Source organism: Geotrypetes seraphini, chromosome 8, assembly GCF_902459505.1.
Source record: "Geotrypetes seraphini chromosome 8, aGeoSer1.1, whole genome shotgun sequence".
NCBI classification, from domain to species: domain Eukaryota; kingdom Metazoa; phylum Chordata; class Amphibia; order Gymnophiona; family Dermophiidae; genus Geotrypetes; species Geotrypetes seraphini.
In genome coordinates, this window is record NC_047091.1 from 30,943,500 (window position 1) to 30,966,683 (window position 23,184).

The window sequence follows — 23,184 nt, forward strand, 5'->3', positions numbered from 1 at the left end:
GGTTTAAACCCACGCTACTCCTTGTGACCCTGGGCAAGTTACTTAATCCCCCCCCATTGCCCCAGGTACATTAGATAGATTGTGAGCCCACCAGGACAGAAAGGGGAAAATGCTAGAGTACCTGTATGTAAACTGCTTTGAGTGTGGTTGTAAAGCTACAAAAAGGTGGTATACAAGTCCCAACCCCTTTCGCTGATGTCATAATGCCTCATTCCACCAATAAGAACCAATCTCATCAGTGATGTCACAATGGCTTCCTATATACTTGGTTCACTTCTGATATTGCATAGAGGAGAGTTTGGTGCAGTGCTTAGAGCTACAGCTTCAGCACCCTGAAAGTTGTGGGTTCAAATCCCATGCTTTGTGACCTAGGGCAAGTCACTTAATCCTCCACGAACCCAGCAGGACAGATAGGGAAATGCTTGAAGTACCTGTATGTAAACTGCTATGAGTGCCCAATCCCTTTCTCTCTCTCTCTTTTTTTTATTTTTTTAGGACATATTGGGTACCCTGCATAGAGGATAATTTTAAGAAGCCATTTAGCCAAGTACACAGAAAGCGCGAAGACCTGCTGAGCCTTCTCTACGTTAAAAGAAGACCTGCGGATTGACAGGTAGACTTCCATCTGTTAGGGAAAAGGTGGCTTCAGACAGAATGAGAGCGAGAAGACAACCACTTCACAAGTCAAAGCAGGTACAAATTGTAGTGTAAACTGCTCCGAAAATGTCGAATTGTGCATGTTACTATGAGCTACCATAGCAGCTTACTGAGTTACGTTCCCTGGAGCTGGGCATTGAAGCTTGCAAACTGTTTTTTTTTATAACGATTCCAGATGGCCCATCAATTTGTGCAACAGGTCAAGCTAAGTAACTGAAGTTGAGATGTTCCAACAGCCGTTAACTACGAAGGAATCAAGTTGGTTTGTGTCTTCTACCAACCAATATACAGTAGCATATAATGTGTGTAAACACAATGTAAACATCAAATCACATACAAATTTCATTTGATCCTTAGGATCTCATATTTTCAGCAAAGTTGTCTATTTACATATTTTCTCTGGCAGGCATGGAAACCAAGAGGAGCTGATGTATCAGACCATGAGATGTTTGTCCCACAGATGACCAGGGACACTTTCCGCATTTTGTAAAACAAACCAATAGATGCAAAAGGACTAGATTTTTAGACAGAACAAATCCTGCTATATGCTTAGAGAGAAACATACTGTTGGAAAGATGCAATCGCCATAAAAAGGTACATTTTTTTTTGTTGCAAATACACATTACGTTTCACTCTTCTTATACACAATGGACTCGCATAATGAGGCTAGCTCTGTCTATGCACAATTTGCAGTTTTTCCTTCCGGAAAATTCTAAGCTCAGGAAGTTTTAGGAACGAAGCTAAGCCACCTAAGTGGGCTGGGTATAACGAGAGAGGTTTCCATCCTTTTTAATGAATGGTTCATATTTCTCCTCTCATTCACGTGTGGTAAAATTCCTTCGTGATCCAGAGAAGAATGAGTCAAACCCGAACCAATGGAGTATATGAATTCCCAACAGAAAACATTTAAAAAAACTATTCCCATATTTTAAAACTGCTGCTTGAAAAATAATGAATTTCTGGCATTAGTTAAATTCTTATTGCTCTTAAGAGCTGCACCAGACAGCATTTGAGAGAAAACAAATGTAAGCAAATGCTTTTTATTTAAACAAACATATCCTGCATTATCCCTTTGAAAAAAAAAAAAAAAGCAACAATACATTTTTTTTCACATTAATACAGATCAAGAAATAGTCTTCTGGGTTGTGTACAATGCCAATTGGAGCTAGAGCTAGAGCTATTTCTAATAGTATCTAATGCTGGCTTTTACTAAACTGCAGTAGAGCTGCTTACCGCAGACTGGTGAGGTAAATGCTCCAATGCTCATAGGAATTTAATGAGCATCGGAGCATTTACCCCGTTGGCCTGCAGTAAAAAGCTCTACTGCAATGTAGTAAAAGGAGCCTTAAGACAAATAACCATCTTCTAAAGAAGTTTACAATTCAGTTTGGCAAACCCAAATTATCCATTTGTAGTTCAATTTAGTTTTTAACATTTTTTTTTTTTTTTTTTTTAAGAGATAAACCCATTGCCTGCATAACCCAGGTTAGGTGCACAGAAAATGAGGCAGTCTGAGTAAAATTGGTCACAGCTTTTCAGAGAACCACAGCTTCTGTTGAACTCAACCAGGCTACGACCTACTTGGGTTGGGTTTGACATCAATAAGGCGGCATCTCTTGACAGCTAACTACAGACTGCTAATAAATGCACCAGGGGTTAATTTTCAAAAACACTTAAGACACAACAAAAATACCATAGAAACCTTCGGTACTTTGTATATCTAAGTGCTTTGAAAATGAGCCCCATAATGAATTACTACATTACCAGTTGTTCTTACCATATCGCCTTTCGGTTCTAAAGAATGGCCTGCCTGCAAAATTAGGATAATACTCACTGCATTGACAGAATGGGGAGTTTTTCTTCAATTCAGATGGCTAATTAAACTTTTAATTGAATCTCAGCGCAAGCTCAGTGTTGGCAGGAAATTCTGTATCATTATTGGATGAGCCCATCAAATTTAGGGCCCCTTTTACAAAGCCGTGGTAGTGATGCAGCTGCGGTAAATGTACCAAAGCCCATTAAATTCCTACGGGCTTCGGTGCATTTACCGTATTGCTACTGCGGCTTTGTAATAAGGGCCATTAGTATCTAAGTACCTCCCCAATCACAAAACAAGAGTAAAGCGAGATTAAAAAAAAAAATTCAATAAAATAACTCCCGTTAATCTTCCACTTAAGATAATAGAATCTTCTGTTTGTGCAAAATGCTGCAAGCTGACCTTGTTGACAAGAGAGGATGGAAATGCCTTCATGTCTTCTTCGGCCAGGGTTGTAGGGAAGCCATCAGGCCCTGGCACATTAAATAGATCTCTTGGATGAGTGATGGGTGATTAGAGGTGGCAATGAGCAGAATGAATAAAGGCAGTAAAGAGCTGGACAATGAGTAGCTTGGTTTTCAGGATTTCCACAATGAATATTATGAGATCAATTTACATTCATTGTTTCCATTGCATGCAAATAGATCATGCACACATTCACTTTGGAAATCCTGAAAACCAGGCTGGGTTGTGGACCTCCAAGACTAGATTTGCGGTCCCCTGCTGTGCACGGTCTTGTGTGGTCACTCATTAGTCCAGGGGTGTCAAAGTTCCTCCTTGAGGGCCGCAATCCAGTCAGGTTTTCAGGATTTCCCCAATGAATATGCATGAGGTCTATTTGCATGCACTGCTTTCATTGTATGCTAATAGATCTCATGCATATCCATTGGGGAAATCCTGAAAACCCGAATGGATTGCGGCCCTTGAGGAGGGACTTTGACACCCCTGCATTAGACAGTATAGGTCAGGGCTGCCCAAGTCCGGTCCTCGAGATCTACTGGCAGGCCAGGTTTTCAGGATATGCCCAATGAATATGCATGAGAGAGATTTACCTGCATTGACTTCTTGGTATGCAAATCTCTCTCTCATGCATATTCATTGTGGATATCCTGAAAACCTGGCCTGCCAGTAGATTTCGAGGACCAGACTTGGGCAGCCCTGTTATATGTAATAGTCAAACATACTGCTATAGTCCCAGACGTGGTTGTATCACCATAATAACCGTGCAGGGAATGTTACCTTTTGAAATAAAGAGCGTGTCTAGTGTGTTGTAGTTTAGCTGGTAAAAACTATGCTGTTCGAGAGAGAATTTGCTTGAACGTTCAGAATTAAATGTATTATCCCAGGACAAGCAGGCATGATATTCTCACATGTGGGTGACGTCATCTACGGAGCCCCAGCGCGGACAGCTTTTTAAGCAAACTTGCTAGAAGTTTCAAGTTTGCACACTGCACCACGCACGTGCATGCCTTCTCGCCCACTAGAGGGCGCATCCCACCTCGTGGTCCTCAGTTCAATTTTTTCCGCGGAGCCAGAAAGCCCTGTGGATCTGAGCTCCAGTTGTATTGCCTTTCTAGCTCCCGCGTTTCGTTGTTTCTTTTTATTTTTGATCGATTCGCGGTGCTGCTTTCTTTTTCCTTTCGTAAAAAAAAAAAAAAAAAAAAAATTATTTTTCGTTAGGCTCCGGGGGCTCCCAGCAGCCGTGGCCGCGGGACGTCGGTCGTTCCCGACCTTCTTTTTCGTTGATGTCCCGTCCTGTTACGGGATTTAAAAAGTGCAGCCGGTGTGAGAGGTTACTTTCCATCACTGACCCTCACCGGTGGTGCATTGTCTGTCTTGGGCCGGATCATCCGACAGCTTCGTGTGATCGCTGTGCGACTTTTCAAAACAGAGCCCTCCGTCGCCGTAAGGCCAGAATGGCGGAATTGTTCGCCGTGGACGCGCCGCCTAAGGCCTCGACGTCGGCCTCGGCCTCGGCCCCGGCCTTGACCTCGGCCTCGGCGTCCTCGGGGGCCTCGGCTTCGCCTCGGCCCTCGTCTTCGAAGGCGTCTTCAGGAAAACCAGCTTCGGGTAAGTCCTCTGTTCCATCCCCTTCAGCAAAGAAGCCGTCCTCTACTCCGGCTAAGGCGGGTGGGTCGACCCCGGCCCCGCCTCGGACCTCGACTTCGCACACCCCGAGGGAATACTCGAGACCGAGGTCGCCCTCCAGGGAGTGTGCTCCGGACTCGGAACTCCCCACCTTCGTGGGGATTCCGGCCTTCCAGGAACTCCTTCGAGCCCTGATTTCATCGGAGCTGTCGGGGGCCCTGGAAGTGTTGCAGCGGGCTGCAGTTCCGGCGGCCTCGACCTCGGCCGGGGCGCCCTCGGCCTCGGAGGCTCCGGCCTCGGCTCCCTTGACCTCGGGAGCCCCGGCCTCGGTGACCTCGGTCTCGGGTACTGTGGCCCCCTTAACCTCGGTCCCGGCCCTGCCCTCGACCTCGACCTCGGGGGGGCCGCCTGAGCGGAGTGTGAGGCCCAAGGAAAAGTTGCGCAGAGTGCGCCGTATTTCCTCCTCCTCCTCGGGGTCTTCCCGGGACGGCTCGCCCTCGACGCGACCTCGGACGGGGCGCCGATCGAGGAAGTCTAAGCGGCCGCGGGGCTCGCCTCGGAGGCACGATCGTTCCTCGCCGCTCGGGGGCGAGGCGCTGCAGGTGTCGGAGTTGCGCCTCGACAACCCGAGGCTCCTCCGATCACCTCATGGGAAGTCTTCCCGTGCCACCTCGCCGAGGAAGTGGGAGAGTGTCCCCCGGACCCCGGGGTCCTCACCCAAGGTTTCTGCGAGGCGGAGAATTTCTCCTTCCCCCTCGAGGGCCTTGGAGAGGGGATCCTGGGACTCGGGGTCAGTAAGGGATCCTCATTATTCCCATGAGGCCTCTCCCCTCTCCTCGGTGGGGAGGTCGAGAACCCCGTCTCCCCCGGCCAGGCCGTCCTCATTTTCATCCTTTGTTCAGGACATGGCCCGAGCCCTGGGGTTAGACCTGATGGTCGGTTCTCAATATTCCAAAGAATTTTTGGAGGAGCAGGACCTTCCCACTCCTCCTAGAGAGGTGCCTAGGCTCCCCCTCAACAGAGTCCTTCTACAGACCTGGTTGAAGAACTTGTCGAACCCTCTTACAGTCACGTCTGTGCCTTCGAAAATGGAAGCGAAGTATAGGACGGTGCCCCCTAAAGGGTTCGAAAAGGCGCAGCTCTCCCACCAGTCTCTTCTGGTGGAGTCTGCCCTTAAGAAATCACAGCCCTCACGGGTTTCTGCGGCGGTTCCACCCGGCAGGGAGGGGCGGACCCTGGACAAGTTTGGCCGTCGCCTCTATTCAAATTCCCTGATGGCCACCAGGGTTCTAAATTATGCCTTCACCTTTTCCTCCTATTTGCGTGGCATGGTGAAGGACCTTCCTCAATATCGAGACTCCTTACCGGACTCCCAAAGGGCAGGATTCGATAAGTTTATGTCCAACCTGTCTCAATTGCGGTTGTACCTATTTCATGCGGTGTACGACGCATTTGAGCTGGTTTCGAGGGTGTCGGCCTTCGCAGTGGCCATGCGCCGCCTGGCCTGGCTTCGCACCCTCGACATGGACCCAAACCTGCAGGAACGTCTTGCAGACTTGCCTTGTGTGGGGTCCGAGTTATTTGACGAGTCCTTAGATGCGGCGACCAAGCGGTTGTCGGAGCAGGAGCGCTCGTTAGCATCCCTGGTCCGCCCCAAACCTAGGCCCCCGCCGCAGAAACCTTTCCGTCCTCCGCCGCGCCGATATCCTCAGAAGTCGACCCCGGCTTTTTCAAGGCCACCTCCGAGGCGTCCGTCTCAGCGAGGCAGAGGGGGACAAACCCAAGCCCCGGCGCAGGGTCCTTCTAAGCCTGCGCCTTCCTTTTGACGGGCTGAGCGGACGGGGCGGGTTCCCCTCCGCGAAATCACAGGAATCCCTTCCTATCGGGGGGCGTCTTCGGTTCTTCCGGGAGGCATGGACCGAGATAACCTCAGACGCTTGGGTGCTCCGGATCGTCTCCGAGGGCTACTCGCTCAACTTTGTGTCCTCGCCACCGGACCATCCCCCAAGTCTAGCCTCTTGCAACCGATCGCAGCTACCGACCCTTCTGGCCGAAGCCAGGGCCCTATTGGTGCTTCGGGCGGTCGAACCGGTCCCCAAGGACCAGCGGGGTACGGGGTTTTACTCCCGTTACTTTTTGGTCCCAAAAAAGACCGGGGACCTGCGCCCCATACTGGACCTCAGGAAGCTCAACAAATTCCTGGTCCGGGAGAAGTTTCGAATGCTGTCTCTCCCGGTTTTATATCCTCTCTTGGAGGAAGGGGACTGGATGTGCTCCCTCGACTTGAAGGAAGCATACACCCATGTTCCGGTGCAGCCCGCCTTCCGAAGATTTTTACGATTCCAGGTGGGGGACCTACACCTCCAGTACAGGGTCCTACCCTTCGGCCTGGCCGCGTCCCCACGAGTCTTCACGAAGTGCATGGTGGTGGTTGCGGCAGCCCTGAGGTCTCGTGGGCTTCATGTGTTCCCTTACCTGGACGATTGGCTCATCAAAGCCCCGACCAGGGAGGGGGTTATCTCAGCGACCCGACAGTCTATTGCCTTCCTGCAGAGCCTCGGGTTCGAGATAAACTTTCCAAAATCTCAGTTGTGCCCGGCTCAGTCTCTTCAATTTATAGGTGCGGTGCTGGACACGGTGCGCCTGCGCTCCTACCTCCCGCCCCAGCGGTTGGAAGCCTTGGTGCGGATGGGCCGTCAGGTCTCTCAACTGTCGGTGGTGTCGGCCCAGCGCATGATGATGCTGCTCGGTCATATGGCGTCGACGGTCCACGTCACTCCGTTTGCAAGGCTGCATCTGAGGATTCCTCAGTGGACCCTCGCTTCCCAGTGGCGTCAGGAGTACGATCCGGTGTCTCGCCTCATTGCGGTGACTCCGCTTTTGCGGAAATCGCTGCGTTGGTGGACAGACTCTTCAAATCTGTCCAAGGGTTTACTGTTTCTCACCCCTCCTTTTCGCAAGGTTCTGACCACAGACTCCTCGGAGTACGCGTGGGGAGCCCACCTCGACGGTCTTCGCACGCAGGGCCTGTGGTCTGCCGAGGACCGTCGGTGTCACATCAACGTGCTAGAGCTTCGGGCCATCTTTCTAGCACTTCGAGCATTCGTTCACATATTGCAGAATCAGGTTGTCCTCGTCCGCACGGACAATCAAGTGGCAATGTACTATGTGAACAAGCAGGGTGGAACGGGTTCTTGGCCCCTCTGCTCGGAGGCTCTTCGCCTTTGGGAGTGGGCGGTCTCCCGGAACATCTTCCTTCGGGCGGTCTACATCCAAGGAGAACTGAATTGTCTGGCAGACAAACTCAGTCGACTTCTGCAACCGCACGAGTGGACTCTACACTCCGCAGTTCTGCGCGAGGTTTTCGCTCGCTGGGGAACGCCACAGGTGGATCTGTTTGCCTCTCCGGAGACCCACAAACTGCCCCTGTATTGTTCTCGGATGTACTCGCGGGACCGTCTGGAGGCCGATGCCTTTCTTCTCGATTGGGAGGGGAGGTTCCTGTATGCGTTCCCTCCTTTTCCTCTGATCATGCGAACGTTAGTACATCTCAAATCGTCCACGGCCACGATGATTCTCATTGCACCTCGGTGGCCGCGTCAGCACTGGTTCTCCCTGCTGCTTCAGCTCAGTGCCAGGGAGCCTCTTCTTCTGCCTGTGTTTCCTTCTCTGCTGTTTCAGAGTCAAGGATCCATGTTACATCCCAATCTGCAGTCATTGCACCTGACAGCTTGGTTTCTTGCTCCCTAACTCCCCCTGATCTGTCTCAATCGGTGAGGGAGGTGTTGGAAGCCTCACGCAAGATTTCGACGAGGCTTTGTTATTCGCAGAAATGGACCAGGTTTTCCACCTGGTGTTCGTCTTTTCACCTGGATCCGGTATCGGTTCCGATATCCTCGGTTTTGGACTATTTATTCCATCTGTCGCACTCTGGCCTGAAAACCACTTCGGTGCGTGTTCATCTTAGTGCTATTTCTGCCTTCCACCAACATCTGGATGGACGCCCTCTGTCGCTCCATCCTTTGGTGACACGCTTCATGAAAGGGTTACTCAGGGTTTGTCCCCCTCTTAAGCCTCCTTCTGTCGTGTGGAATTTGAATGTGGTTTTAGCTCAACTGATGAAACCCCCTTTTGAGCCACTCAACGAGTCTCTCTTGAAATTTTTGACTTGGAAGGTGGTGTTTCTGATTGCCCTCACCTCCGCTAGGCGGATTGGGGAGTTGCAAGCCTTGGTTGCGGACCCTCCTTTCACTGTCTTCCATCATGACAAGGTGGTTCTCCGCACCCATCCTAAGTTTGTACCTAAAGTTGTTTCTGATTTCCACCTCAATCAGTCCATTGTCCTTCCTGTGTTCTTTCCTAAGCCCCACTCCCATCCTGGCGAGGCGGCGCTTCACACGCTTGACTGTAAGAGGGCGTTGGCATATTACCTTCAACGCACCAGGTCTCATCGGAAGGTTCCTCAATTGTTTTTGTCCTTCGATCCTAATCGATTAGGGCATCCAGTTTCCAAGCGCACTCTGTCTAACTGGTTGGCTGCTTGCATTTCCTTTTGCTATGCTCAGGCTGGACTTCCGCCCCCGGGTCGAGTCACGGGGCATAAGGTCCGAGCGATGGCAGCTTCGATAGCTTTCCTCCGATCCACTCCTATGGAGGACATATGTAAAGCTGCCACTTGGTCTTCGGTTCATACGTTCACCTCTCATTACTGTCTGGACACTTTATCCAGGAGTGACGGCCGGTTTGGCCAGTCAGTTTTGCAAAATCTGTTTTCCTAAATTGCCATCCTCCCACCTGCCCTTTTTTTTTGGTTGGCTTGGAGGTCACCCACATGTGAGAATATCATGCCCGCTTGTCCTGGGATAAAGCACAGTTACTTACCGTAACAGGTGTTATCCAGGGACAGCAGGCATATATTCTCACAACCCGCCCGCCTCCCCGGGGATGGCTTCTTTGCTAGTTATGGAACTGAGGACCACGAGGTGGGATGCGCCCTCTAGTGGGCGAGAAGGCATGCACGTGCGTGGTGCAGTGTGCAAACTTGAAACTTCTAGCAAGTTTGCTTAAAAAGCTGTCCGCGCTGGGGCTCCGTAGATGACGTCACCCACATGTGAGAATATATGCCTGCTGTCCCTGGATAACACCTGTTACGGTAAGTAACTGTGCTTTTTGTACGGTGACCCATGGAGCAAGAATCCATCAACTTACAGGAAGTGCTAGGGGTAAGGAGTGTTTTCATGTAAAGGGTCAAGGGTCATGGACTTGATATCCCTGCCTTTCTGTGCTGCAACCAAAGTGGTTTACATATTCTAATCAGGCACTTTCTCTTTACCTACTAGGGTCACAATCTATATATAAAGAGTTTATTAATTGGAAGATGAAATGCTCCGTTTTAATGAATTCAACATGTCAGTTTTCAATAGAGGGTGGTAGGGAGGTCACTGAATTATGAAACTTCTCATTTGACTGTGACTGCTCTGGAAAACTGCAGCTAAATATATTATTCCTAAATATCAAAAAATTATTTCCTATTTTGACCAAGTTGACAGCTATGAAGCATCATCGATTGGGACAGTTTCTGCTACGGTGGAAACCATTTTACAGTATATAGTACCTGGTGTGAGCATAGGGAGCTTTGTATATAAGGTTGCCTACAGGTTTTTATTGTTATACACAGAACTATGGGGGGGGGGAGGTATGGTGACATTTTAGTACTTTCTATTGTAGAACTGGTAGCCTTGTTTCAAAGAGTCATGTTATAATTGTTTTATGATATACTTGTATCTCTGTTGGTTCAAAAAAAGTTTTCAATAAAGAAAAAAAAATATATATATATATTTATTTTTTTTTCTTTATTGAAAACTTTTTTGAACCAACAGAGATACAAGTATATCATAAAACAGTTATAACATGACTCTTTGAAACAAGGCTATATATAGAGAGAGATTTCCTATTTTTAAAAAAAATAAAATACAGAGCATGATGATGCCAATTTCTTCAGACAGCTCTTCCAACAATTCCTCTGTCACTTGGAATACTGTGGTACAGAACTCGGCTGATGTAAGTTTTAAATTTGCTTATAACCCCGGCGTTCTTTTTGTGTTTTAGGGAGCGTTTTGGATTAATTCTAAATAGCCCTTCCATTATTAAATATGATCGCTTTTCTGACTTAAAAAAAAATGTGAAAAAGCTATCATTAATTGACTTTTGCTTACCTAGGTGCAAAAATTTGGAATGATATGTCTGTCCAAATTAGATTGGTTACGTCGCAGATTATTTTGCATAACGTTGAAAACCTATTTGTTTGAGAGCTAATGGTGCCTTATATACTGCGGAGAGAAGGGATCCAAGGCGTTTGCAGTGAATGTCAGAACAACACAAAACAAGAAAGAACTGCAGAGCAGATGTAATAGATTCAGGCACTTTATTCTAGAGAAACGGGGACCCAGCACGGTCCGTGTTTTGATTACAACATCTTCCTTTGACGTATGAGGCAATTATATGTGGAACATTGCTGCACATCAAGCCTCCCATGGATCACTACGAAGGCAGGCTCTTCTTGATTATGACGGGGACGGGTATGCAGATGATAACCCGCAATTGGAAGAATTGCGATCGCCTCAACTTTCCATTTTGGTGGGCCAGTTTACGTTTAGGGTACAAATACGAAAAGATGAATGCGGATATGTTGGGGCATAGCAAATCATTTAATTTGGTTAGGGGCCCGTTGACATCCTTTGATAATTCAACACAGTTGTCTTGGTTTTAATTTTTTGTTTATTTTTATACATGTCCAGGATGGGGGAGGGTGGGATATCTTTTTGGATTATTTCTTGATTAAATTGATGGAGGGGAGGGATATTTATCTTCTGCATTGTTATTAATGTCTGTATAATTTATGGCACTTTGTATTAGCTTTGAAAATTAATAAAGATTAAAAAAAAAAAAAAACAAACCAACAACAACAACCCAACAAAACATCTTCCTTAGGGGTCTTGGTAATAAAAGGGGAAGTATTTCACAATTACATGATGAATGAGTTGTGGTATATGAGATATAGGGGTCCTTTTGTTAAGGCCCACTAACTGATATAGCGTGTGTCAATTGCTAAGGCATCCATTATATTCTATTTATTGTCGGGACCCCTGAGGAAGATTTTTTAATCGAAACGCGGACCATGTTGGGTCCCCTTTTCTCTAGGGCAAAGGTGGATTTGTATTGCACAACAACTTATTCTCTGAATAAAGTGCCTGAATCTATTATGTGTCTCATATACCGCTCTATCACCTACTGAATTCAAAGCGGTTTACAAAAGGCTCATTCAAAAATTTACAAAAGGAGGATTAAGAACAAAAATACTGAAACTTATAAACAATATATAGCCCATTGTTCAAAGAGAGAGGGTTTTCGGTAATTTACAAACTAGGCAGTAGGTAGGTCTAGTTCTAATTAACATAGAAAGATTATTCCAGATTTTAGTACCCAGGTATTGAAAGGTGTATTCATGAAGTCTTTTATATTTGACAGATTTTAATGATGGGTAGAGTAAGATTTTGCTCTTGTGACGAATCATGATGCCTACATTATGAAGAAGACAGCTTACATTTAACGATGATGAACTTTGGCCAACCAGTGCCTTACAAATAATGCAAGCAAATTTGAATTTGATCCTATATTGTTCTGATAACCCGAGCAGATCACGAAGTGCAGGAGTATGTCAGGACAGTGGAGGGAGGGGGCACCAGCACCCCCTCCTCTCTGCCCCCTGCTGTCCCTCCACACGCATGCCCCCCTTCTCTTGTACCTCTAGTTGAAGTTGTTATTCACAGCCGTCAAGAACCATCGGCTCTCCCACTGACGTCACTTCCAGGTGCCTTGCATAGGATGTCAGAGGGAGAGCCGATGGGGTTATGAGGAGCACATGGTTGACTGCCGCAAGCAACCACTTAAACTAGAGCTGGAAGGGGGCGGGCCTGCATGGCAGATGGGATTGGGGAAGGAGCAGTGGAGCTGAGGGGAAGGGAGGGACTGTGCCACTGTCTCAGGAATCTCTTGTAATTATTATTGTACTGGTGTTCTTGCTGTAATATAAGACATTTTGGCACAGCATAGTAAATCAGACCTGTATCATAACAGTCCAGACCATGGGCTAACTGCCTTTTCTATGACTTGGGGTGGGTGGGCAGAGGGGTTGATGGGAGGTTTTTAATGAAAATGGGAACTACAGATACTTTTGAATATTTTTTACATGGAATGATTGCTGCGTAAGAAGCTGAAAGTTACCCTGTATCCTTTCCATGTTGCTTTGTATTTTGTGATCCCAAATAAAAATTGATTGAGGTAAATCATACCTATATATATATATTTTTTTTTTTCTGGTAGGTTTGTGAGTAACTGACGTATGGTTCAAACACCTGCATGCAAACTCCAAGGAAAAAGTGAGGGGTGTTGTCCACCTGTGCCACGGATACCCGTGAATGCCCAGCAGGTACTTATGGTCTTTTTTGGAGAATGTGTTGGTATGGCACCCTACCAGATACTAGAGAGCAGTAACCGACTATGGACATTTCCTCCAGGAACTTGTCCAAGCCTTTTTTAAATCCAGCTATGCAACCCACTGTTACCACATCCTCCAGCAATAAGTTCCAGCAATTCTTTGAGTGAAAATATATTTACCCCTATTTGTTTTAAAGGTATTTCCATGCAGTTTTCATAATATTTGAAAGAGCAAAAAAATCGATTCGCTTTTACCCATTTTACACCACTCACGTTCCAGATCCTCCTGTTGCTCATTGTACTGCAGCATCTGCATGACTATGTGCTCAGGTGGGCATTTTTAGTGTGCACAATTGACCTGATTTGAGCTATAGGTGAACATGGGGGACACGTCATTGCAAGGGAGGACAAGTCAATTGATTTATTTTATGTTCTGTTTTTACTACAGGGCAGAGGCACTGAAACAGATTATCAGTGCAGTAGTAGTAGTGGCAGGACTCTCTTCTGTCTTCTTGGTGTTTTGCAGTACTGAGGCTTATATGGATGCTGCGGGGACGGTGACGGGGCGGTGAATGGGATGGCAGTGACGGTGATGGGACGGTGAGCCGGGGACGGGGCGGTGACGGGGACAGATTTTTTCCCCGTGTCATTCTCTAGTCTAGAACAGTGACTGAACTAAATTTCTGTGAACCACCTCCTCAGAAAGGGTATTTCCTAGTTCCCTTCAGGCTAGAGGGGAGCCATTTCCCCCACTGACCATTCAGGGCATCTCTTAAACCTTCAGCAATCATGGCACTGTGCATACCATGTCCAGCTCTGAACTGGCTCTAGTATACTAAGGGGGGTATAATTAAAAGCCATTTCTCTGAACAAAGCACCATTTTTATGCATGGAAATAGTTTTAACAAAACCGCATGTCCAGTTTGAATGCGACTTGATGTTACCTGAGCAGCGGAATTTGCTGGAAGAGGGGTTGGGAGTTTACCTTCATCATGTTTTTAAAAATATGCATATAGTTTAAATTAGCCTAGAAAAATGGTGCATTGTGAAGGGCAGGTTAGGGTTAGCACATAAGTTCCCCAAGGTAATTTCCATAAACAGAAGTTTGCATGCACTGTTTAAAAAATGCACCAGGAACTATTTTTGTTCAGTTATAAATGACCCCCTACCCCAACCCTCTTACTGCAAATCAAATTATTCCATTTCCATCACTTTAAGGCTCAAATCTTGTTTTTCCTTGTGCTCTTAGCTGACAAGCCTCAAACATTCATCCTTTGCATGGCACTTTATGGGGTTCAAAGATGAACGTGGGCAGGACAATTGCACGCGGACAAATGAGCCGAGACAAATGCATACAGGACGTCAGCGCACCGGATTAAAAGTTAAATTTAAAGCACTCCGAGGGGGAGGGGTTGGGGGTGAGGAAAGTGTAATTTCCCCCCCCCCATGGCAGCACCAACACTTCTAAGTAAACGGGGGAGGGGGTGTTTTCCCCCCCAAACTCCCCCCTCGGAGGGCTTTAAATTTAACTTTTAATCTGGCAGGCTGACATCCCATTTGTCTCTGCTCATTTGTCCGCGTGCGATTGTCTGGCACGTTTTACCCTTTATAGGGGTGGGGGTGGGCAGGAGTGGAACGGAGAATGTCACTGAAAGGCAGAACCCTCCTGATGCTGAATTAGAATAGAACGATTGAAATAGATACGCTAAGTTCTTATCAGCCCCTATACCGTACTGGATGCCTTCCAGCCTACATTCAACAAACTAGGCCACAGACGCACATTGCATTCGCTCTCTAGAAAATTTAAAAAATAATTGCACAGCTCCAAATTGTTTGCTCTATAAAAATACACACGACTTTTGCCTACCAGAAAGGTGAGCCTTCAGAGGCTGTGTTTAAAGTGTTTTTGTGTACTTCATTCTAAAAATCAATGCACCCTGTATGCCTAAGTTACAGTGTAAAGGTGGAGACCTTTACGGTTCAGGAGTACCTTTGCTGGAGAGAATGGGAGCTGTCCTGGCACACTGGGGCCATGCCAAAATGGGGACGTCCAATGAATTTCTAAAATGAGCTGAATTTTTTTTTTCCCCTGCTCCCGGCAACGGCCCCAGACACTCTGCAGGTATAATTCATCTGTTCCAGTTCTTTGCCCAGTTAATGGAGGTCCCGGTGTACTCTTTCCACATGAATCTCCCAGCTTCAAGTCTTAACCAGCCCATCGGAAAGGGCAAAGGGTTATACCTGCACGCCACACCCGTGCATCTGTACCACCTGGGACCGCAAAGTCTGAATACCGCTCAGAATGGTCTTCTGGTGCTCCATGGACGCGATTCCCAGACTCATGACGTCTCTAGAAAATGACAAAGATAAGTAACTCTGCTGTATTTCTGTACCTGGTCAATAGGTTTTTGTAAGTGAATAAAATTAATAAAGAACATTGAACTTGAAAAAAAAAAAAGAAATCTTCTTTTTTTAATTTCTGAAGAGGGAGCAACTTTGAGCAGAAGAGCAATTTGTATGCCGTATTCTTTCCCTTGTTAACCTGACTTAATAGACAAAGAACGTTTTTAAAAAAAATAATATTCCATCCCTAGAAACCAGATTTTGCATGTTAATACTTCATCAGAAATGAAAAACAGTGGTTTGCCAGTGCCATCTGGTACTCGACTGCTGCTACAATGAAATACAGAGTTATTTCTAAAGTATCTTTTAGAAACATTTTGCTCCAGCCAATTAATAATCAAAGAATGACTGATGGTTTGAAACATCTTAAAATACAGGAACTACTCAGTTTGTTCAGGAAGTGCCGCAATGCACCGGTTGCTCACAAAGGGAGAAATTCAGTAAATATCATCAAAAGAGACAGACACCTAGTACACAATTGCACCTAACTTGAAACTTAGGCACTTGGAAAAGAGACGGCGGAGGGGAGATAGGATTGAAGTCTACAAAATCCTGAGTGGAGTAGAACGGGTAAATGTGGATCGATTTTTCACTCCGTCAAAAATGACAAAGACTAGGGGACACTCGATGAAGTTACAGGGAAATACTTTTAAAACCAACAGGAGGAAATATTTTGTCACTCAGAGAATAGTTAAGCTCTGGAATGTGTTGCCAGAGGATGTGGTAAGAGCGGATAGCGCAGCTGGTTTTAAGAAAGTTTGGACAAGTTCCTGGAGGAAAAGTCCATAGTCTGTTATTGAGAGAGACATGGGGGAAGCCACTGCTTGCCCTGGATTGGTAGCATGGAATGTTGCTACTATTTGGGTTTCTGCCAGGTACTTGTGACCTGGATTGGCCACTGGGGCTAGTCTTACAGTATTATGATTGGGGGATTAGGGGGAGAGTAATCTCCATAGGTGGAGTGCGTCTCGGTAGCAGTACTTTATTACATGCCACACCAAATTCATATTTAAATACACAATCTCCCCCCTTCTGAAAATGGAGATACATGTTTTGTGCTTAACGTCGGCCTAAAAAAAATTAATCAATCATACTACAACCCCTTTGCCATATGCATGTTTTTAGCTATGTACATCCCAGCTTTGTAAAGGGGTTTAAAGGTTCTTGCGATATAAACCTCCAAATTCCATTTTATATACATCTAAAATCCATGTAGCACTTCTCAAATGAACACGCGGGTGGTCTGAACATCTACTTACTGGACTGTCATCCTTGCCACGGACTCCAGATAGCAGTACCCTGCCGTGGTGAAATTGTCCTTATACTTTCCCATCTCGATCGCCTCTAACCACTCGCCCACGGAGCTAAAAGAAGGAAAGGCGGTGAAGGTTCGCTCCACGAGGGGGATCGACGTGCCAGGAGCCCTGAGAAGAGCAAACAGCATCACTGGGTGAGACAGAGCATTAATGGATCCCTTAAATGTGAAGATGAAACGAGGAAACCCCCCCTCCCCCAACATCTAGTGCCACACCTAGTGGTTTGGATGTGCAACAGCGAGAGTGAGATTTTTCCTTTTGGGCAGTGGTGGGTTCATTTGGGGATGGGGTGGAAAATCCTGAAGTGGAGGTAGAAGGTAGCTTGGGAAGAGTGATGGGAGGGGGGTAAATTGCTTTCAGGTATCTGCAAATGAAGGCTTGTATATGTATTATAATAGGAAAATGTTACCCAGCAACAAATTAACAGCAGTAAGGTTGCTGCTAGAAGTACTGTCATTTCGATAAGCTGCAAATCTGGACAAGGAAGACCCCTATGTGAAAGGAGGCTGCATCCCATAAACTGTTTATTTTGAGGTGCTCTAATGCTGTGTTTCTCAACAAGCTGCCGCCACCGTCGAGAATATTGCCTGCCTGCCTCCACCAGGGATTCCCTCCTTCCCACCCGCTACCCCTCCACTTGAAGCCGACCCAGAAGGCTTCCCTCCGCTGTCAGAGCCAACGTCGGAGGAAAGCCTTCGGGGTAGCGGGGGATCCCAGTTACCTCCTTCCTGCCTTCGGCAGCACTTGTTGGAAGGACGCATGAGCGGCTCGTTCACGCTGCATGTAGCTGACCCAGAAACCGCCTCATTGACGTCAGAGGGATGGCTTGTGGGTTAGCCACGTGTAGTGTGTGCACCGCTGCCCGCGCGTCCCTGCCAATAACTGCCGTTGAAGGAGCAGCCCAGCTAGACGGCCCTAAAGGGCATAAGTAAGGGAGAGAGGGGGGAGGAGTGCATTGGGACATGGGAGAGGCACAATTTTGGGAGCATGGGCAGGGGAACTCGGTTGATATTTATTTGACTTAGGGGGTACTTGGCTTGAAGAAGTTGAGAAACTCTGCTCTAGTGTAGAGCTTGAGTGAATGCGTTTAACTGCTGAGCCTCTACGCCACTTTCCATTTCCTGGGCATCCCTAAAACTACATGGCAGGTAACCTCTGGAGAGGGCTGCGGGCCCTAAAGCAGTGAATCTAAATCCCCCCTCCCCCTACAAGCAAGGTTTATTATGCATCATTTTCTCCAGGTTGAAAGCCTGTTTTACATGTGGTAAATAACTATTATACATGTGAAAAAGTGTGTGCACCCATAAGATCATCTATACTTTTATGAGATCTGTGCAACAGGCATGACCCCAGCTGTTCCCAAACTCTGCCCACAGGAAAGCTGTTCTGTACAACGCGTGGATCTTTTATGAAATGGGACTAAATGCAAACATTTAAACCTTCTTTGGAGCAGGTAGAATTTCTGAGCTATTTCACCTAAGGGCCGGTGCTACTTTAATAAAAGCGACGTTTCTGACTTTTCACAGAGGTGCCCTATTATGAGATGAGCTTCAGTCCATCTCGGGCAGGTCCCTGTGGTTTCAGCACATTGGACAGCTTCTTCCGCGGAGCCTGAAGTCATATTCAGCTCAGAGCAGGGGAGGCTGAAGCTGAAAAACAGACTTGAAACTGGCTCACTAGATTAGAGCGTGCAAAAAAACTACACCCGGGATTTACCAGCTTTCCCAATCCAAACCTCATCCTAAAGGACACTACTAAATATCCCATCCACAAACGACCTTCAGTACAAACGTGTTTTCCACTCAAGGCTTATCTTTCTAGGAGTAAAAACTTGAAATAACCACACAGAAATGATCAGAACAGAACTTAACTACACCATATTCCGGAAGAAACTGAAAACCCATCTTTTCGACACTTTATCTCCCCTCCCGCTCCCTTCCTCTTTCCCTCTCTACTTCCACTTCCACCTTCTTGCCTTTCCCCCTGACCATCTTCCTCTCTTTATGTCGCCTTGAGCTTTTTTACGTATGTGCGACGCACAAATAGAAGATTAGATTAGATTATTATTACTAGTCTTTAAGCCTGTTACATTAATGGGTGCTAGAATAGATGTGTGTGTTTGTCTTTCTTCCTTTCTTTCTCTCTCTCTCTCCTTGGCCGCTGTCTGTCTTTCTTTCTGTCTCTCTCTTTCCTCAGCTGTCCACCACCACCCCTTGCCTGCTCCCCCTGTCCAGCAGTAGCCCTTCTCCTTTCATTTTACCTAGTTTTCGTGGTGGTCTGCAGTGGTTTCGGGGTCACAGTGCCGTGGAAGAAAGGCAACGTTTAAACCGCCGCAGGCTCCTACTGAAGGGGAAACTCCGCACGCTCTACTGCGCGTGCGGAAACCGCCGAACGAAACAGTTGCACTCTCCTTCTTCTGCCTCCTTTTGCCCCACGTGCCGCAAGTCGCCCCACGCGCCTCAAATCGAATTTGGCACGGAGGCACACATCACGGCAGCAGGGATCACGGCCTCCTAAGTGCGCATGCACGCTTAGGGTTTTATTATAGAGGATGGTTAGATTTAGCAGCTCATTTATTAGCACGCATGAACGCGATTTAATATGGCACGTTAGAAAACGAAGCCCTCTAGATTATATTCTCAAGAGCTGATTATTTACACACTGTAACTGAAGATGGGTAACTTAAGTTCAGTAAGTTTTATTGAAGTTTTATATAAAACAAAACATGAGGAAATATATAAAATGCAAGTAATACATAAGTGTTCATGAAGTAAAGATAAAATTACAAAGACCAAGGCATCATTACATGAACAAAGTAGACAATAGATCACATTAATCTAAAGGGATGGGGGATAAAAGTAAAAGGGAGAAATAATCATGTCTTGATGCATCATAGAGAAATATTAAGGAAACATCTGTATACTGTGCAAAAATGAGAAACATTATGTTATGTTGCATTACTATCACATAATAAAGAAAATAGGTGGTTAATTCAAATCAACAGTCTAGTTGGAGTGATGTCAAAAGGAAATGAGTGACCTATAGTAGGTTGCTAGCTTCTGGAGACAAGCCAACATGTTGAATTAGCGGGCCCCAGAATCTATCAAAATTATGCAAACGACCATGCCTTTCAGCAGCAATTCTTTCATATTTGACTGTTAAACATACAGTGTTCCACCAGTTATCATAGCTAACATTATCCAGGTTTTTCCAATTGGTGAGTATGGTTTTGATAGCAATGAGCAGGAGTATATGAATTAGACAATCAGATTCTCTAGAAAAGAGATCGGGACGATCAATACTTCCCAAGATAATAACTTAAACGTGAACACCAAGTCCAAGGCCCAGCTAGTCTGCCCCATTTCATTTCTGGAACCAATGCCAGAGATTCCTTTGCTTCCCCATAACTAGAGATTTTCTATTCCCGTCCTGGACTTTCTTAATTCCCTTACTGGTTTAGCGTATTCTGCTCGAGCATCCACTAACCTTTCCCACCTGTGGAACAGCGGGAGAGAGAGACTACGCATTCCCATCTGAATCCACTAGCCTTCAAGTCAACTTCTCCAATCTCCATTCACTCCCACCCTTTCTCAAAGCGGTTGAATGTTATAAAATCATCGCTGCGTGGCTCAATTTACCGTGGGATAATGTGATAACATTTCCAGAGGGCAAGAAAAAGCTTCCTACCAAAGATTTACATTTAGTTATATTAAAAAAAAAAAAGATGGTTTAGGTGCAATTAATTTTTTTTACCTTGGATAAGTGGAAGTTCCAAACTTAGTATTTTCTGGATTCTGAACCATTTTGGTTAGAATATTGTGGATCTGTGAAAATTTGGGCCGGCTGCTTCGGTCTCTCTGCCAGCAGTCCAACATTAACTGATGAAGGGTGGCCGGACAGTTCATGGGGGCAGGAAGGCGGAAGCCGTCTTCTATTGCCTTGATAACCTGGGAGAACGAAATACAGGTTAGCAGGAGGTGAAGCTTCAACACACACGTGCAGATGACATCATGAGATTTTCTTGCGATATATATATATCACCGGGGTTTATTGTTATCAATATATATCCCCAGTGTTAAAACAATTGGCTACCTCTAATCTTGGCATTCAAGTTTCTTAAAAATTTGTTATATCACCTAAGCAGACTTCAAGGCAGTGTATATCTACTAATTAAATTTAAAATTTAAAGAAGGGACTCCAGAAACTGTATTACCTTAATCTTAGTAAGGAAGAAGCAGTGGCAGAAGAAAACAAAAAAAACAACTCTGGATTGACGATGTTCCTAAATGGACTTTATTTGAAAGTGTCAAAGGTCCACTGAAATCATCCACATAAAATAATTCCATCCACATAAAAGTAAATCATCCACATAAGAGCCTTAAAGGACCTAGTCCGCTAGGGATACAGGACCCAACACGGTCCGCGTTTCGACAGAAAGTCTTCTTCAGGGGTCCTTGGGGGTCCTATAAAGGTGAGTAGTGTCTCACTTCCGGCTCACCACACAATTGTTTCCCACGTACTCACCTTTAAAGGACCCCCAGGGACCCCTGAAGAAGACTTTTTGTCGAAACGCGGACCGTGTTGGGTCCTGTATCCCTAGCGGACTAGGTCTTTTAAGGCTCTTATGCGGATGATTTACTTTTATGTGGTGGAATTATTTTAATTGGATGATTTCAGTGGACCTTTGACACTTTCAAATAAAGTCCATTTAGGAACATCGTCAATCCAGAGTTGTTTTTTTTGTTTTCTTCTGCCACTGCTTCTTCCTTACTAAGATTAAGGTAATACAGTTTCTGGAGTCCCTTCTTTAAATTTTAAATTTAATTAGTAGATATACACTGCCTTGAAGTCTGCTTAGGTGATATAACAAATTTTTAAGAAACTTGAATGCCAAGATTAGAGGTAGCCAATTGTTTTAACATTGGGGATATATATTGATAACAATAAACCCCGGTGATATATATATATCGCAAGAAAATCTCATGATGTCATCTGCACGTGTGTCCATTTAGGAACATCGTCACTCCACAGAGGGTTTTTTTTTTTGTTTTCTCTGGATTTTCTTCTTTGTGGATATTTTGGGGTCAATTCCTTTTGTTTTTTGAGGTGGCAGAAGAACCAACTGGATTGGATATTACCGGATTCCTGGAATCTTCCCAGGTAGAAATCACCGTTAGAGCCACGCTATTAGTGACATTTGTCTTTCTCCAAGACAATAAAGCAATTCTTCGATTATTTTATAATACTGAAAAAGCTGAGTTTTTTTGGCTCTAAAGTTGCGCTATTTCCAGATGTTTCTAAATGGACACAATCCCGACGGAAGAGGTTTTTAACCTTTCGTCAATCAGTTTTGAATTTCCTTTCAACTGCACTTTCCATGTAAATGTTGTATATCCTATCAAAGTAATCGTTATGTCTTTTATGAACCTGAACAATTACAATTTTTCTTGGAAGGTAAGGCAGTTTCCAGAAAACCGGATAGTGAAGTCAATATCCAGGAACCTGGCCAAATATAAATTTGATTAACAGTCTCCATCTTTCCTTCTGTCTTTTTCTTAATTCCAACTTCCCTTGGTTGTGATAGGTTTTTTCTCTCTTTTCCCCTTTCGTGGACTGTAATATTGTAACTAAGATATGGAAATATTTTTCTTCAATTTCTTGTTCAAAGTTTTTGCTTTGATGTAAATAAAAGATAAATAATTTAAAAAATTTTTTATAAAGGGGTATAACATAAGTCACAATATTACAATAAAAGACTTTAAAACCGAACAATATTTTGTACATATTAATAGAGACAGACAAAAAGGAAGAAAACAGACTAAAAACGATAGGGAAAAAGGGGAAAACTACATCAAAGTATCAAAGTACAGAACAGAGAAGGGAAGATATAAGAGGAAGGGGAAAACAGAAAAGTTGCACGCTGGGAAAATTATATGTAAAAACGACCTTAGTAGGATGGTTATGGCCCAAAGGCGTCATGAAATAAAAAGGTTTTTAGTTTTGACTTGAAGTAATTTATGGAAAGGCACCTTGATGCAACTTCAAAGAAAATATCTACCATCTCATTTTTTGAGATCAGAATCTGCCATGAGGTTGACCCTTGGGGCATGTACATGAGGTATATTGCAAGAAACCATGGATGGCAGCAATTTCAGTAGCAGGTCCTCGGTTATGGAATGATTTAAATAGTTCATTAAGGCTATGCCAAGATTTGAAGTGTTAGAAAAAAAAAAAATCTCTGAAAACTCATCTGTTTGTTAAGGCATTTTTTTAGACTGGTTGCACTTTGATCGTGCTGAAATTGTACGGATGATCAACTTGTAAATGAATTTATGCGTATTGTCAATTTCCCTATGTATGTATATTGTAATCCACATATTTTTTAAGAAGAATATAATTTTTTAAAAA

At 45.2% G+C, this 23,184-nt stretch overlaps 1 protein-coding gene and 1 long non-coding RNA gene across 5 annotated transcripts in view; one reads left to right on the forward strand and one right to left on the reverse strand.

Annotated features, from left to right (window-relative positions):
* Positions 1-23,184, forward strand: part of LOC117365119 — a 299,104-nt gene that overhangs the window by 55,063 nt on the left and 220,857 nt on the right. For 2 of the 3 annotated variants that reach the window (XR_004540356.1, XR_004540355.1), the window contains exons 2-5: positions 496-693; positions 833-959; positions 1,064-1,251; positions 12,944-13,366. This is a non-coding gene — a long non-coding RNA (uncharacterized LOC117365119). Of the gene's footprint in view, positions 1-495; positions 694-832; positions 960-1,063; positions 1,252-12,943; positions 13,367-23,184 lie in introns of those variants that run through there. The other variant, XR_004540357.1, reaches the window with a different exon arrangement.
* Positions 13,596-23,184, reverse strand: part of EPHA10 (EPH receptor A10) — a 231,232-nt gene continuing 221,643 nt past the window's right edge. The window contains exons 15-17 of one of the 2 annotated variants that reach the window (XM_033955094.1): positions 20,530-20,723; positions 16,720-16,884; positions 13,596-15,407 (exon numbers count right to left, since the gene is read on the reverse strand). In XM_033955094.1, coding sequence (XP_033810985.1) covers positions 15,293-15,407; positions 16,720-16,884; positions 20,530-20,723 — 474 coding nt within the window. In that variant the 3' untranslated portion in view covers positions 13,596-15,292. The remainder of the gene's footprint in view (positions 15,408-16,719; positions 16,885-20,529; positions 20,724-23,184) is intronic. The other variant, XM_033955095.1, reaches the window with a different exon arrangement.